The sequence below is a fragment of the Neltuma alba genome, unplaced genomic scaffold, assembly GCF_004799145.2.
Source record: "Neltuma alba isolate B1F8T4 unplaced genomic scaffold, ASM479914v2 tig00005957_pilon, whole genome shotgun sequence".
Lineage (NCBI taxonomy): Eukaryota > Viridiplantae > Streptophyta > Magnoliopsida > Fabales > Fabaceae > Neltuma > Neltuma alba.
Genome location: NW_021634295.1, coordinates 26,387 through 40,748, shown reverse-complemented (window position 1 = coordinate 40,748; position 14,362 = coordinate 26,387). Strand labels below are relative to the sequence as shown.

At 39.4% G+C, this 14,362-nt stretch overlaps 1 protein-coding gene and 1 pseudogene across 1 annotated transcript; one reads left to right on the top strand and one right to left on the bottom strand.

Moving 5' to 3' along the window:
* The first annotated feature begins 3,136 nt into the window (after positions 1-3,136).
* On the top strand, positions 3,137-5,502 carry LOC114749136 (probable 2-oxoglutarate-dependent dioxygenase At5g05600; annotated as a pseudogene).
* A 2,906-nt stretch (positions 5,503-8,408) lies between these two features.
* LOC114749139 (protein SMAX1-LIKE 8-like) lies at positions 8,409-12,885 on the bottom strand. Its single transcript, XM_028937625.1, has 3 exons — positions 11,625-12,885; positions 10,823-11,063; positions 8,409-10,310 (listed from the first exon to the last, which is right to left on the bottom strand). Exons 1-3 carry the CDS (start codon positions 12,809-12,811, stop codon positions 8,517-8,519), a joined length of 3,222 nt encoding a protein of 1,073 aa, XP_028793458.1. The 5' UTR covers positions 12,812-12,885; the 3' UTR covers positions 8,409-8,516.
* Between the last annotated feature and the right edge of the window lie 1,477 nt (positions 12,886-14,362).

Below are 14,362 nucleotides of genomic sequence, written 5' to 3'. Positions count from 1 at the left end.
ACGTCTCACTCACTCGTTGTATTAAAATTAATATTTCTATTATTAAAAAATCCAATCCATCTAATATATCAAGCTATATAGCTAAACATTTTACTTATAATACGAAATTTAAGATGTTATGCTGACCCTCAAAACTACATAAAGGGCGCAAAGGGCGTTCCCCGCGAGTGGTGGGGGAGCTGGCCGATGGTTTGGTGGAATCTCTTCTCTCTTTAAGAAAAGCGTGGCACCATTCTAAAACAGCTACTCTACAAATATAAAGCGCAAGAACTATATATGCACGTAATCACCGAATATTTCCCCATGCCTTTCTAATTTATTGTTGGATCTCTTTTTCATTTTTTTTTCTTGGCATTGCCCCTGGAGTTATTTATTTCCTTTTGTTTGGATTCAACATTCCAATAGGAAATAGGTTGCACAGGATTATAAAGGGAAACGAGGTTGGAAGGTTAATTAGGCGCGTTTCTTTCTGTTTTATTGGCTCATCAAAAGAAACTTAAAATAGCGCCACCAAATATAAAGAGCTAAAAATAAACGAAAGAATGGACGACGATAATTTCATTAGCATGAAATTAATTTCATGCTTTTTATTAAGTGAAATTAAAATGTTAATTGGTAAGTGTTCAATGTTTATTTCAAGCCGCAATATTACCTCCAATTCTTAATATAAAACTAGTTGAATAATTTAATAAATTAAAAAAAATTAGTTAAGTTAGTTATTTGTATAAACAGGTTTTGTTTTTTCCTAAATACCCTTGCTAATTATGCATATTAACTAGAATTATTGTTTGATGAAATATTTAATATGCAGTATTATAAAGACTACTTAAAAAAAAAAATGAGAGACAAAATGGATTAGGATTTTAACTTTAAAACTAAATGAATGTCAAACTAGCTCTTATATTAAAAATCAGAGATAGCATATGGATAAATTTAACTTTTATATACAAATAGTTCGGTGTTCAAAGATGGAATAATTTAAGATAATATATACCTCTATATAAGTTGTGTCTGTGTATTAATTTTGTTTTTCAAAATTCTGCAGTTGAAGGTGAGTTAATTGCTCATAGTTTATCCAATTATATAGGTATGGCTTGGTATATAAATTTTTTTTTTGGGTACATAAGAGAACAAAACAAGAACTACGTGAGATTACAAGCCAAGTAGTCCTTTTCCACCAGTTGCTTCATAGAACTCGGACAGATATCATAATAAGCAGAGGACGAAATTCCTTGCTTGGCCAACACATCAGCCACAGTGTTTGCTTGTCTAGCAGTAAAGCATAACCTGATCTCCCAATCATACTTTAAAAGATCACGAATTTGTAATAACAGCAGACTAGATGAACAAGGAGGGTGATCTGTAGACAAAGACTCAATCAGAGATTTAGCATCAAATTCAAGTATAACTTTCTTGAATCCAAAATCCCAAGCCAGCTTTAGACCTTCATAGATACCCCAGGCTTCCGCCTCAGAAACACTGCATAGGCCAGTCTGGAAAGAGAAACCCACGATCCAATTACCACTCTGATTTCTAATCACACCTCCGCAGCCAGCTCTATTAGATGGATTTGCAACAGCACCATCCACATTCACTTTGACCCATCCCTGTGGTATATAAATTTTGTATATTCGCTGGCTGGCTATGTAAGCATGGGGTTGAGGCTGGCTATACAAGCGGAAAGGATTTTCCACAAGTTCTTGCCAGCTCCATTCCTAAAATTCCATTTTATCCGGTCTAGTCCTTCATATCTCATGAATCTGCTCCGCATAGGAGGCTTAACAAAATGTTCCATTCTGTGCAGCTTAGCTGACACTTCTTGAACGTACAGGTGCATTGAATCTTCCCCGGCCTCCTCACCGATGCCCATCTTCATGCTGCATCGTCAAGAAGCTGTCTCTCTCTGTCTCTCATGATCAGCTTAGCGTGTGAACTTTATCATGGAACCTGCAGCTATTTCATTCAAGCAATTAGAGTTTTGCTCCTTAGATCAGGCCTGCTTAATTCAAAAAACAAATACCTAGGTCTTATGACCCTGTTTGACTTTTTTTTGGTCCTAATTATAAGCCCAATCTATTTATCTCTCATATTTATGCATTTTTTTCCAAGATAATCCTCCTAATAATGATAGTTCTAGTCAATATCATTAGCAAGGTTTAGGAATGACAACACTTATTTATTCAAATAACTAACTTAACACTTCCTTAATCTCCTCAAATAAGTCAACTGGGTCTTATATTAGGACCAGGTAGTATGTTCTTGACGGAAAATTACCATCATGGGACTCTCTCCAATTGTATTATAAATCTATCTGTCTCTCCACCGACGATTGGGAACCGTTTGAATCACAAGGTTTATCACTTGAGGTCATAACCGTAAACCTAGTTTAGAGATGTTCCGTGATGCATTTGGGGGCAAGAAATTCACAACTTTCTCGTACATAAAAGTTCAGAAAGGGAAGGAATGGAGGGTGGAAATTGATGACGATAATAAAGAGGCAGCGAAACCGGAATGGAATGAAGTGGGGCAGCGAGGCAATGGATTGTCATTTTCAATCCAAATTTAATTAATCAAATCAAATGGAACGTCGCATCATCCAAGCTCTGCAACCTTTTTGCTTCTCTTTCCCTCTTGATCGACTTCATCAACCCAACATGCGCTTTCCTTACGCCTCTCTCTCTCTCTCTCCGCATTCATGTAAATTCCACGTTTCTAATTTGATGCAGTCTTCTCCACCCATTAAAAGGTCTAATTTATTATAAAATTGGCGGTGCTGGGCTGAATTTTAATTTTGGCCGGTGGGAGGACGCTAACGCGATTGTTTGGGAACAATGGGAGTAATTACTATGCATTAGATAGACATACAGAAATTGATGGCGATGGGTTGACATAAACATTTCAATAAACGTCATTTTCAGGCTCCACATCTGCTCACTTAGGACCGCTTTGGAATTGCGGTAGGATCGTAATTTAAGAAATATAAAGTAATTAGGTGTAAGAGAAACTTAGACTTCCACCCCTATCGTGATATCATCATCTATATATATATATATATATATATATATATATCCATGGATCCGCTCCTCTTTCTCGCACCTTCTGGTCGCCTGGTAACCTGCATTAACCTGAGGAGATCAGAGCCATGTTGAATAGCCCTCAAGAGTGGCCCGAGCCTATAATCCGCGTTCAATCCTTATCCGAAACCTGCTTCGACTCAATTCCTGACCGGTACATTAAGCCTCCTTCTGACAGGCCTTCCTTTTCTTCTTCTTCTGCTAACGATGCTAACATCCCTGTGATCGACCTCGCTGGTCTATACGATGTCGACGTCAACCCCGCCACACGAACCGCCACACTGGCCCGAAAGAGGCCTGCAGCGACTGGGGCTTCTTCCAAATCCTGAACCACGGGGTTAGCCTCGAGTTGATGGACGCCGCCAGGGATACATGGCGCGCCTTCTTTCACCTGCCCATGGAACTCAAGCAGCAGTACGCTAATTCCCCGAAAACGTACGAAGGCTATGGAAGCAGGCTAGGAGTGGAGAAGGGTGCTATTCTGGATTGGAGCGACTACTATTATCTCCACTACCTTCCTCTGTCCTTGAAGGACTATAACAAATGGCCTCATCTGCCTACCGGCTGCAGGTGAGTGTTTGATGAGTACGGGAGAGAAGTGTTGAGGCTGTGCGAGAGGCTGATGAAGTTGTTGTCCCTAAACTTGGGATTGGAAGAGGATTTCCTTCAGAATGCGTTCGGAGGAGAAGAGATAGGGGCGTGCCCGAGAGTGAATTATTACCCAAAGTGCCCAGAGCCAGAGTTGACGCTGGGGCTGTCGTCGCACTTCGACCCGGGAGGGATGACTGTACTGCTTCCGGATGACCAGGTGCCGGGTCTTCAGGTTCGCAAGTCCGGTGACTGGATCACAGGTGAAGCCTCTTCCGCAAGCCTTTATAGTCAACATCGGAGACCAAATCCAGGTGCCTCTCTCTTCTCTCTCTTCGCTAATGAATCAGCCGTCACACATTACCAACGAGTGTTTTCATTTGTCGCTTTTAGAAAGAATAATATTAGGCTTCTGCGCAGCGAAGATCAGGGCATGAAAGTACGTGGCATTAGCAGGACTCTTTACCATTTGATTGAAAACGATCTTAATATTAAAAATGCTAAAAAATCAGCGCTCACGCACTCATATATAATTAGGGTGGATAAGCATGTGGCCAATTGGAGAATAAATGGGAATTAGGGATAAAGTTTCGGGAATGATTACGAGTTGCTTATATCTATCATTATACAGGCTCAATTTACCCTTCCAGCCTATTGAAATATCGAATTTTCAAACTACCATGGCCTGAGCTGACCAGATGACAAACGTAGAGGGGAAATATGGACAGGGCATGAAGATGACAGGTTTAGGCACCCCTAGCATAATATAAATAAAAAAATTCAGGAAAAAATGCTTAAAATATTTGCATGCATGTCTTGATCCTTTATATTTGCCGTTTAGATAATAAATACCAATTTTATTACCAAAAACATTAACTACCAATTTTATGTGCTTGTTTTGTAATAAAGAATATCTATCAACGTAATTTTCTTTAAAAAATCATCATCGATATATATAATAAAATTTGTAGATAGCTAGGAACCATACATTTCATTGATTACGATGCCATTTTCGTACTTCGATCAACTTTGGCCCCCCATTAGTATAAATCAGTCATAATCTCCTGTCCCTTAATATGCATTAAATGAACTCCCACCATATTATATTTGGGTTTAAAAAATATACATTAAAAATGCATTAATTAATAATTTTCCATAGAACAACCCTGGAGGACTGAGAGCGGAGCTGTATATATATACAAGTCGAGCGAAATGTGTACAACTAGTAAGCAGTGATGTGTGGGCTCGAGCACAACAATTAATTAATTAATACATGAAATCAGCAATTAAGCTCGACGCTATGTGGAGTGATTAGTGTATAGTTTGCAGGCATACATATATATATATGTATGTTAGAGTGATTAGTTGGAATTGATTAAGGGCGATATATATATAAATAGATATATTGTGATGTGATTGGTGAAGGTAGTAAGCAATGCAAGGTACAAGAGCGTGGAGCACAGAGTGATGGTGAACTCCGACAAAGAGAGAGTTTCACTTGCCTTCTTCTACAACCCCAGGAGCGATATCCCCATTCAGCCGGCCACGGAGCTGCTTAACCGGAGACGCCTCCTCTTTACCCGGCCATGACGTTCGACGAGTACAGGCTCTTCATCAGATTGAAGGGACCACGCAGGAAGTCTCAAGTAGAATCTTTGCACAGTTCAACTTCATCCCGCCACACAACGCAACAATCCCTCTTAATTACCGTATTATTAATTGGACACCCTGCAGCCTGTCTCGTTCTCATGCCTCCTCCTAATATATATATAGACAGAGAGACATGCATGTGCTTTCTGTGAAAGGGAGATCAGAGATGCTCTTTATTTCATGTCAAATTAATACTGCCACGTTACACTTCACCTATAAATACAGTCGTTTCAAAATCGATGTATTGATGATGAGAATCGTGTCTTTTGTATCTTGAAAGAAAGGCACTTATCGGATCTTGCTGTCTTTTTCAACTATTAATTTTAATTTAATCTCTTTATATTTTAGGGAAAACTGATCGGAATAATCCTCTATTGAAAATTTTGTTGGTGAGAAAGGCTTGAATCATAGTACTGATGCTTACCGTGTATGATACTCTCTCTCTCTAAAAATTTATCAGGTCTTTTTTTACTAGTAAAATTTTTGGGTCAAAAACTTTTTTCTCAAATTTAATTTCCTGATATTTTATTAACTCGTATTTATGCTTGTCTGGTTTGTTCGATGGAATTTAACCAGCGATGTTCAAAAACTGTGCATTGGTGTCGAAAGTCACAAACTGTGCACTACTCTACTACATATAGTAGCATTGAGGTTCCTCTTGTGACTTAAAAATTGTATTGGTCTTTAATTACGAGAGGCGAACATACAGCTTTCTGCCTAATCAAGGGCTAATCGTGTGGTCTCACGTCAGTGCTGAGTCACCCCCTAATAATCAATAATGATGACTCTTTGGTTTTATTTATAAGTCATTTTCAATATGTTTCATACAACTAAAAAAAACATTAAACTCCATTAACTCTTATTTAAAATTTAACAACTTTTTGACTTTATCCCTATTTAATATATATTATACCTCATATAAACAAAGTCAATACAATAATAAATAAAAGATAAAACTGTATATCTATATAAACAGTTTCTCTCAATGCCCTATAAATAAGAAAAAAAAATCTTCTCTCTTTATCCTATAAATAGGAGCAGAGGAGTATTTTTACTTTTAAGTTGGAGTTCAAAAATTAGTGCACATTACATCATAATAATAGTTTTAAGTAGATGATGGATTCTAATGAAATCTGTAATACTCCTTCCATTCATGATACACAGGTCCTTTTCTTTCAAATTAGCTAGATCCAGAATGTAGGTTTCTGATTTGAAATTATTTAAAGCATTTGATTTTTGTTTTCCTATTTGGACTTTTAATACAATTAAACTTTGTAAGTAATTAATGTAGTATTGTTTTTTTTTTTTAAGGATATGTTTGTAAAACTTCACAAGTCTTTTTTATCTGTCTAATATTATAACTACGACTTTTCAGCTAATTTTTTTATGCGACCTGAGGTGACTAAATTAAACATGTTTCCATCACATCTTCGCTATATGAACCATAGTCCGAATTTGCCAGGAGTTTAATATAAGTGACATTTTCTATGTGATATGAGAAAATGTCTCTACTCTAGTCACGTTAGTTAATTAGCTACGCTTAAACAATTAAAAGATGAAAGTGACGAGTCACACACACACACAAACACACATCCAATCGGGGGATATGGCAAAGCGTTATCAAATATGGTCTGCTGTTTTGCTTCTTGTAATAAGTATTCCATTTTTTATCAGACAATGTTGTCTTTTAAATCAGACAAAGATAAACTGACAGGAAATTATCCTGGGATATTTTGGTTAGTTCATCCTGGGATAAAGAATAGCCCAATATGTTGCACTTGTATGTGGGAAAAACTTCATAATTGGTATAAATTTCGAGTGTGGTGTTATATAAGAAATCAGTCATATTACTCTCCGCTTATGAATTACAATACTGCATAGATATATTAAAAATATTGATAATATTTATATAGGAGATAAATAACATATCAACGCTGACAGCCCGTGTTATATGTAAATTTAAAAATAAATATTAGAGTGCTATTTGCTTCATTTCTCTTGTATCAAAGAAAAGAAAGCAACAGAAGTTAGGTCTAATGGAAGAGGCTAATCATTCACAACATGATGAACCAAGATTTGAATATCTGCTAAAAGAGGTGTCTATATTTTATATCTGATAGTGTTTTGAATAGGATTACTTCTAATAAAAAGATACCTGTTAAAAAAAAAAGGGATCAAACATGGCTGTGAGGGGACGGCCATGTCAATGTCCAGTCGTTCAGGGCATGGCATCAGGAAAAGCAATTACGGTGTTTAGCGAGAAATAAAATTTTAAAATTATTTTTTAATCTAATTAAATTAGTTAAATATACTTTATACTAAGAATCAAAAGAGTATTTTAGCTTCCCATTTATACAGTTGGATCCACAAATATAAAACACTTGTCGGACTGTGTCGTTCAAAAGTCTTACGTGATATATACCGGTATTGAAGAAAAATCTCATAAAAATAATTAAAATTACCAAATATCAGGTGAAATTTGGTAACAGTATTTTAATAGGTTTTAAGAAAATTAAACTTACAAATAACAATATATTTTTTGTAGAAATTTTTTATTTAGAACCTAGTGATTTTAAAAAATTTTAGGATTCTCCCTAGTATTAATTATTTTTTCAAAATTTGTGTGTGTGAAAAACGTGTCTTTTTTTTCACCGAAAAAAATATAATATGATTCGCTAATAAAATGTGCATCAGTTGAAAAGAACATGACTGAAAAAAAAAAAAAAAAGGAAGTTAACTCATTTATACAGGCATCTCTGTTAACAATGGAGTTACCTCGACTTTTGTAAATAAATTGGAAAACAAAGAAGAACACGTGATTAGTTTGCTCAGTATAGGAAACCTGAGAAAAGACAACGCGGGGAAGATTCTGCTGTTCCTCTTCTCCTGTCAGAAGTTTTACCCTTTTGGACCTTTTCCAGTTCCCATTGAATTGAGCTCTCACCCTTCCCATTCGATAAATACTAGGAAGAGAATTCCCTGCCAGATGTGCATTGACTATAAAACCCACACAACTTTCTAGAAGTAGATAATAACACAGACGCTAGTGACGGAATACATATATATTTATACAGCTACATCGCAGAGAAAAAAACCCAATACAATTATGATTGGGATTTTAAGGCTAAATTAGGTTCGCTATTTGCTATTGCTACATGCTTGCTTTTACATCCATGTGGAAAAGACCACATTTTCTAGAAGCAATCAGTCTATAAGCACTTTCGGGGGAAGGTATACGCCTGAAGCCTGATCCTGACATGTGCCAAGTTTCACAATGAAACTAGCACCAAGGTTGTACCTTTTCAGTAATTCAGCAAATGCTCCACTCAGAACTTGGTCTGCCCAATCCTCCACCTCTGTGTCCCTGTCTGAGACATATGCAGCTGCAAGTAGTTGTTCCATGGCTTCTGCCTCGATCTGTAGCGCACACTCAGATCCAAAAATTTTGTGGAAGTTCCTTCTGATCACTTTAAGCAACCTGTCTGCAAGTATATCGAAATTATAAGGTTTAAAAACAACTGTTTCATCGACCTGGTCATACAAATTTTGGAGCCAGAGGTTTTGGTTCGCAGTTGAGACGTGCTCGTAATTTTCACCATCCATGTGTTGCATCTCATTCTGTTCAGCTGGAAGATTTAAATCCAACACCCAGTTTGATGCTGTATGAGCCCTCTTAGCGGTATCTGAAATATCAGGTTGATAGTGAAACTCGCTGATGTCACCAATCAATTTTCTTTTATTTACAAAAACTATATTTGGAATGGGAATAGTCTCTGCAGAATTGCTAACTACAGCGAGGCTTTGGCTTCTAAGGTCTCCAACCAGTTGCTCGACTTTTAACTTGATTGCCCCACCTTTCGTCCCTAATATTCTCTCCTCAGAGTAATTGGAAGACTCCCTGGTCGGGATGCTATCATTTTGGCTAACTGGAAAAGATGTCACGAATATTGAGTTGTTCACACCAACTTCTCTTCCATGCGAGTCAGTAAGCTTTCCGGTCGTGATGGCCTGAGACAAGCTATTTTGAGCCAGCATATCAGCCTTGTCTACATTTTCCAGGAAAACTACAGACAATGGTTTCTTGGACAGCTCCCGCACAATAAAATCAAGAGTAGTCTTCCCTCTGAGTTTCACATCATATCCTTTCATTTCTTCTGAATTTAGATCCACAAAAATGAAACTTTCTTGGCTTCCACACAAAAACTCAGCCAAAGAAACAGCAATTTTCTTTTTACCATGCCTATCAGGTCCCACAAAATTCATCCATATGTCCCCTCTTTGAGTTGCTTTCTGGTGTTTGCCTGTTTTTGCTTGGCAGCAAACTAGCGTCCTAATGATAGCATGCAAGGCTTCTTCCTGCCAGCCAACCCTTTTCAAAAGAGACTGGAAAAGAACTTTGGGATTTCTCAGGTCAGCTCGTCCACCATGGTCAAAACTTGAGCAAGATGAAGACAGGGTTGCGCGCTGGAAAGCATTTGGATCAAACAGATCAACATTCAGAATTATGCGTTCGCCAGTAGTTCTTTTAGTTATGTTGGTGGTGCGGGAAGAGCATAATCCCAAGCCTAGGTCCGTGGTTACAGATGAAGGAGACATTTGACTACCATTACACGTACTTGAGTCGGACGTGTTGCATGATCTAAGGTCACCTGACTGGAGATCTTCAGCTTTCCGGAACATCTCCGAGAGTCTTGACGAGAATTTCTGCTTGGAGACAACAGAAAAAGGACTGCCTGATTGTGACGTAAAAACCATGTGCTCACCGTCGGGCACTCGTGAATTCAGATCGATGTTCTCAATTGCTGACGCATCAGTAATCTTGCCGCTGTGATTGTTGTCCACATCTGTCTTCTTGATGTCTCTGCATTCAAAACCCACGACAGTTTGACAAGTATTTTCATCACGGGGTTGCTGGACATGGTGCCTGCGTGTCTCGTCCACTTCCTTGGGTGGCCCACGTTCATTCGTAACCCGCACAACGCCATCATCCTTGGTGGTCTGCACTGAACGGAACAATAGCGGTTTTACACTAACAAAAACGGAAACAACTTTATGCAATGCAAAAAAAGTATATACATATATATATATATATATAAACCATGCTCTCGGCCGTCAACTTGAGAAATGTTACGCTAACAAACGATCTTAGAAGGAATTCCTATTGGACACGAAGGTCAATTCACGACAATTATATGTTTATGCATCCCATACCAAAACCTTCAGCAAGCAAATATTTTCTTGAAGACTTTCAGGCCATGTTACTCGACATAACATTTATGATATCCTTTTAAAACTGCACGGAGCCTCATTCTGGCAAATGTCAAGTTTGCAAAACATGGGGCTCGGGGAACGGGCAGAATAAAGATAAACAGCAGCTCCAAACCAACCCCAAATTAAGATTGGCAGTAGGATTTAGGGTTAGTAAATAACCACAGTCAATGAAAAAAGAGAAAATTTCTCAAATGTTTAGGCTTAGCACAGTTGACATATATGAGTGCTGCAGCGCACACCTTCGTATTCAATGGTTTTGCTGAGCCAAGGTCAGGAGTCCGCAGCCACGGAGGAAATGATCGGCAAGAGTCAGGAAATGAAACAGAAAATTTTTCCTCTGAAGCGGCAACCGCGTCTTGTCGAAACCTTTCGCCACATTGAAGGCAATGGGGGATAGAATAATACGAGCAACTTAGTGGACTTTCTAAGTCAGAAGGTGAAGGGAAAAGGCCACCAAATGGGACGAACGAATCCATTAAGCTGTAAATATTATATATAAAAAGAATTCAGTCACGACAAAATAGGCGCATGACAGTAATTGACCAAGTTCAGAGTGATCTTAATCTTAATCTTATATATACACGTATTCTTGCCAAAAAGCGATCTTTATTTAATTTACTATCAGAGGAGTTCGCATTCAAAAATGTATCGGCATAGGCCGCCGCATATCTCGTTCGGAGCCAAAAACTATTACTTCTGTTCTGTCTATAGATCAGAACACCAATAAATTGCCCTGTATCGTCTTTTTTCCATTTTCCTTTCGGTGGAAATAAGAATATAGATACAAAACTACCGACACATGAGAGACCATAATATACACAAAAGACACGAGGACAAAAGAAAACACACACGTGCATCTACGTATACAAATTGATTAACAGACGGCTGGCCTGAGCCTGACCTTGGGAAGTTGTTTATTTACTATTTAGTGACGTAAAAGGACACACAAAATCAGGCCAAGTTCCAAGACAAGGTTCAGATGAATTCGGGAACAAAACAGAAGGATATTAAAGATATACTTACACGATATGAACCACTTACCTTGATCTGGGCTTCTGATATGATTCGGCCATGGAAGGCCGAACAGAGGTGATGGGTAGAAGCTGCAAGTCCCAGTCCCTTTCGACGGATGGAAATTTACCCACAAACTTCAAATAGCAATCATAGCTCGCTGCCGCACCCATCAACCAAAACTTCCCATAATTGAGCTCCAACAACTTTCCCAATTCGCCAACAACATAGCTCACTGCTTCACCTGAGGCTTTCTCGTTCACAAAACACTTCAAGTCCCCGAAATTCACCACTAAACCAGGTCCTACACACTGCTCTACCATTTGGCCAATCTTCTTCAATTTCAAACTCATAGCCTTCTCATCGCAATTCTCTGCAACAAACTTGGAAATATCTTTTCCTATGGATATCACGTGCAACCCACATAATTCTACAGGCAAAATACCATCCTTTCGTTTATCTATGACGTCTGTGAAACTCCGAAGAGCATCACACGCGCATGCACCCAGAAGCAGAGGATTCCTGCCTCTGCCTCTGGAGAGCACCTCTCCTATTCTTTTGTAGTTCTCGTCCCCGTCACACAACCCAGACGATCCGGCAAATGGAAAGGTGAAGCTCCGACGACCCGGATCCGGATGCTCCGTTAAGTTGCAGAGGAATATAGGAGGGCCTCTGGAGCGCGAATAGCGAAGTAGCTGCGGGAGAGGGCGAAGAATAGCGAGCTTAATTTCGGGGCTTCGGAAACCCGCTTCTCCGAACACCCGGCTCACAACGGGGTCGTCAAGTATCGACAATATCAATTGCTGAAGTTCGACTTTCACGCAAGAAACTGAAGAGGGCTGCTGTGAGATTTGATGGTAGAGATGGAAATTCTCGGGCTGTCTCCTTTGGTTCGCTTGAGAACGCTTGATGGCAGCCATGAAAGAGTTGGAAACAGGCGGGTCGTCGGCTACTGGGGCCGAGGGGACACGGTCCAGGGACACGCTCAGGCATAGCTCCAGGGCTTTGAATTGCAGGCGAGACGAGTAGGAAGAGCTCCGGGAACGCCCGCAGGCGTCGCGAAGGATTGAAGACGGCAACGAAAGGAGAGCGGAGACGGCATGGAGTGAAGTGGTTTGGGCATGTCCGCGGCGCCGAGCCACAGCGACCGCCTCGTCGAGCGCGTGAGCTGCCTCCGAAGTTAAGCATTGCCTTGCTACTCCGACGGGGGTAGGCATCGCCGGGGTTCATGTATCGCCACGAATTTGTTGGAAAGAAAAATTAAATTAAAAATGGAAAACTGGAGAATTGGCAGTCCCTGCTTGTTTACTGAGGGAAAAGAATTTTTTTTTTATTAGAGAAAAAAGGTGGGAATTAGGTGTTGGGGGGTGGGGGCTCCAAATTCGCATATATAGATATAATAATGGTGGAGAGGGGAGGAGTGGAGATGGTGGGACCCATGGAAGAAGACGGCGCCAGGGAGCAGATGTGAGGAGCGTTACAGAGAGAGAGAGTGGTTAGTGGTAGAAAGGAAGAAGAAGAGTGGGCGAGCAACGGTGAAGGAACACAGATTCTATATTGGCAGAGATCTTTTTCTGGGCCTCACTCTGGGAGGTTTAGTTGAGCATCAATATGTCGTCGTCGTCGTCTTTATCGCAATTGTTTCTTTTCTGAGAGAGAGAGAGATGCTGCGTCCACTTACTTTCCGCGGTCAACGTCACTGTCTGCTTACGTGTTATCATAGGAGTATCATTTACTTTTCACCTTATTATGATCATTATTATTATTATTATTATAACAATAGTAATCTGTTTCTTTTCCTCTCTTTTCTGCAACCCCCCGGGGGGTCCCCTCCGTTTCTTAGCCCTTAATCGTGGTTTGCGATCTTAACACTGCCAGGAGTCGTGCGGCATTTGTGGATGCATGATGATCACAGTATCATCTATATCAAGTTTTTGGGCCAAATTTTATTTTATTTTTCGGTAAAAAATATTTTAAGTTACAGATACGATGGTTTTCGTTTCCCTCCAGTGCGTCAACACTTTAACACACTGCAACAAAACAAAGGAAAAGAGCGAAGTCGGATATATAACAGAGAATAAGCGAGGATGAGAATATTGAGAGGTCATGGATCGCCATCCTCCTGTGTTTTTGTGCTGGGTGTTTTGCTTTGCGGCAGCACTGTACTCTTCTAGGCTTCTAGCTCAAGTATATAAAATTGGAACGTAGTCTTTCGGTTTTAAATATAAGACCTCTATACTAGTGTGTATAAGTAAAGGGTCTTATATTTAAGACTGAAAGAGTAAAATTTATTTCCCTTTCTTTTCTGGTTGCTTAGACGGATTATAGCCTGGTGAGCTTCTGTGATCGTTTCTTCTTGTTTTGATGTGTGCCGGCTCAAAATCGATGACAATATATATGGCATCCAAGTAGATACCCACAGCGCCCTCCGATCCCCGCATCCCGAACAATGCGCGCGCGCGCGCGTATGCTCATCATCATCAACTCCGAAGACAAGTGGGCATATACGTAATTTAGTTTGCTGCGACCCCAGACCGTGTCACTAAGGTAAGGTAATTGACATATTATCATGAATCATGTATTTTCTTGTGAATAAAATTGCGTATATGTAATTGGTAAATGAAAGATATTTTGATTTTTAGAAGGGGAAATTAAATAATATGCAATTTTAATTATCAAAATTGAATTTTTGTCTCAGGGTTTTGATAACAAGAAAGCGGGACATAAGTTTCTGATAAGGAAAAGAATAGTGAAGTTGAGTGGAATGT

Excerpts from the sequence above, each read along its gene's own strand:
- LOC114749139 (XM_028937625.1), bottom strand. The coding sequence starts at position 12,811 with ATGCCTACCCCCGTCGGAGTAGCAAGGCAATGCTTAACTTCGGAGGCA. Across the intron at positions 11,064-11,624 it reads TATCAGAAGCCCAGATCAAG|CTTAATGGATTCGTTCGTCC; the intron begins GTAAGTGGTTCA and ends TAATATTTACAG. Across the intron at positions 10,311-10,822 it reads CAAAACCATTGAATACGAAG|ACCACCAAGGATGATGGCGT; the intron begins GTGTGCGCTGCA and ends CGTTCAGTGCAG.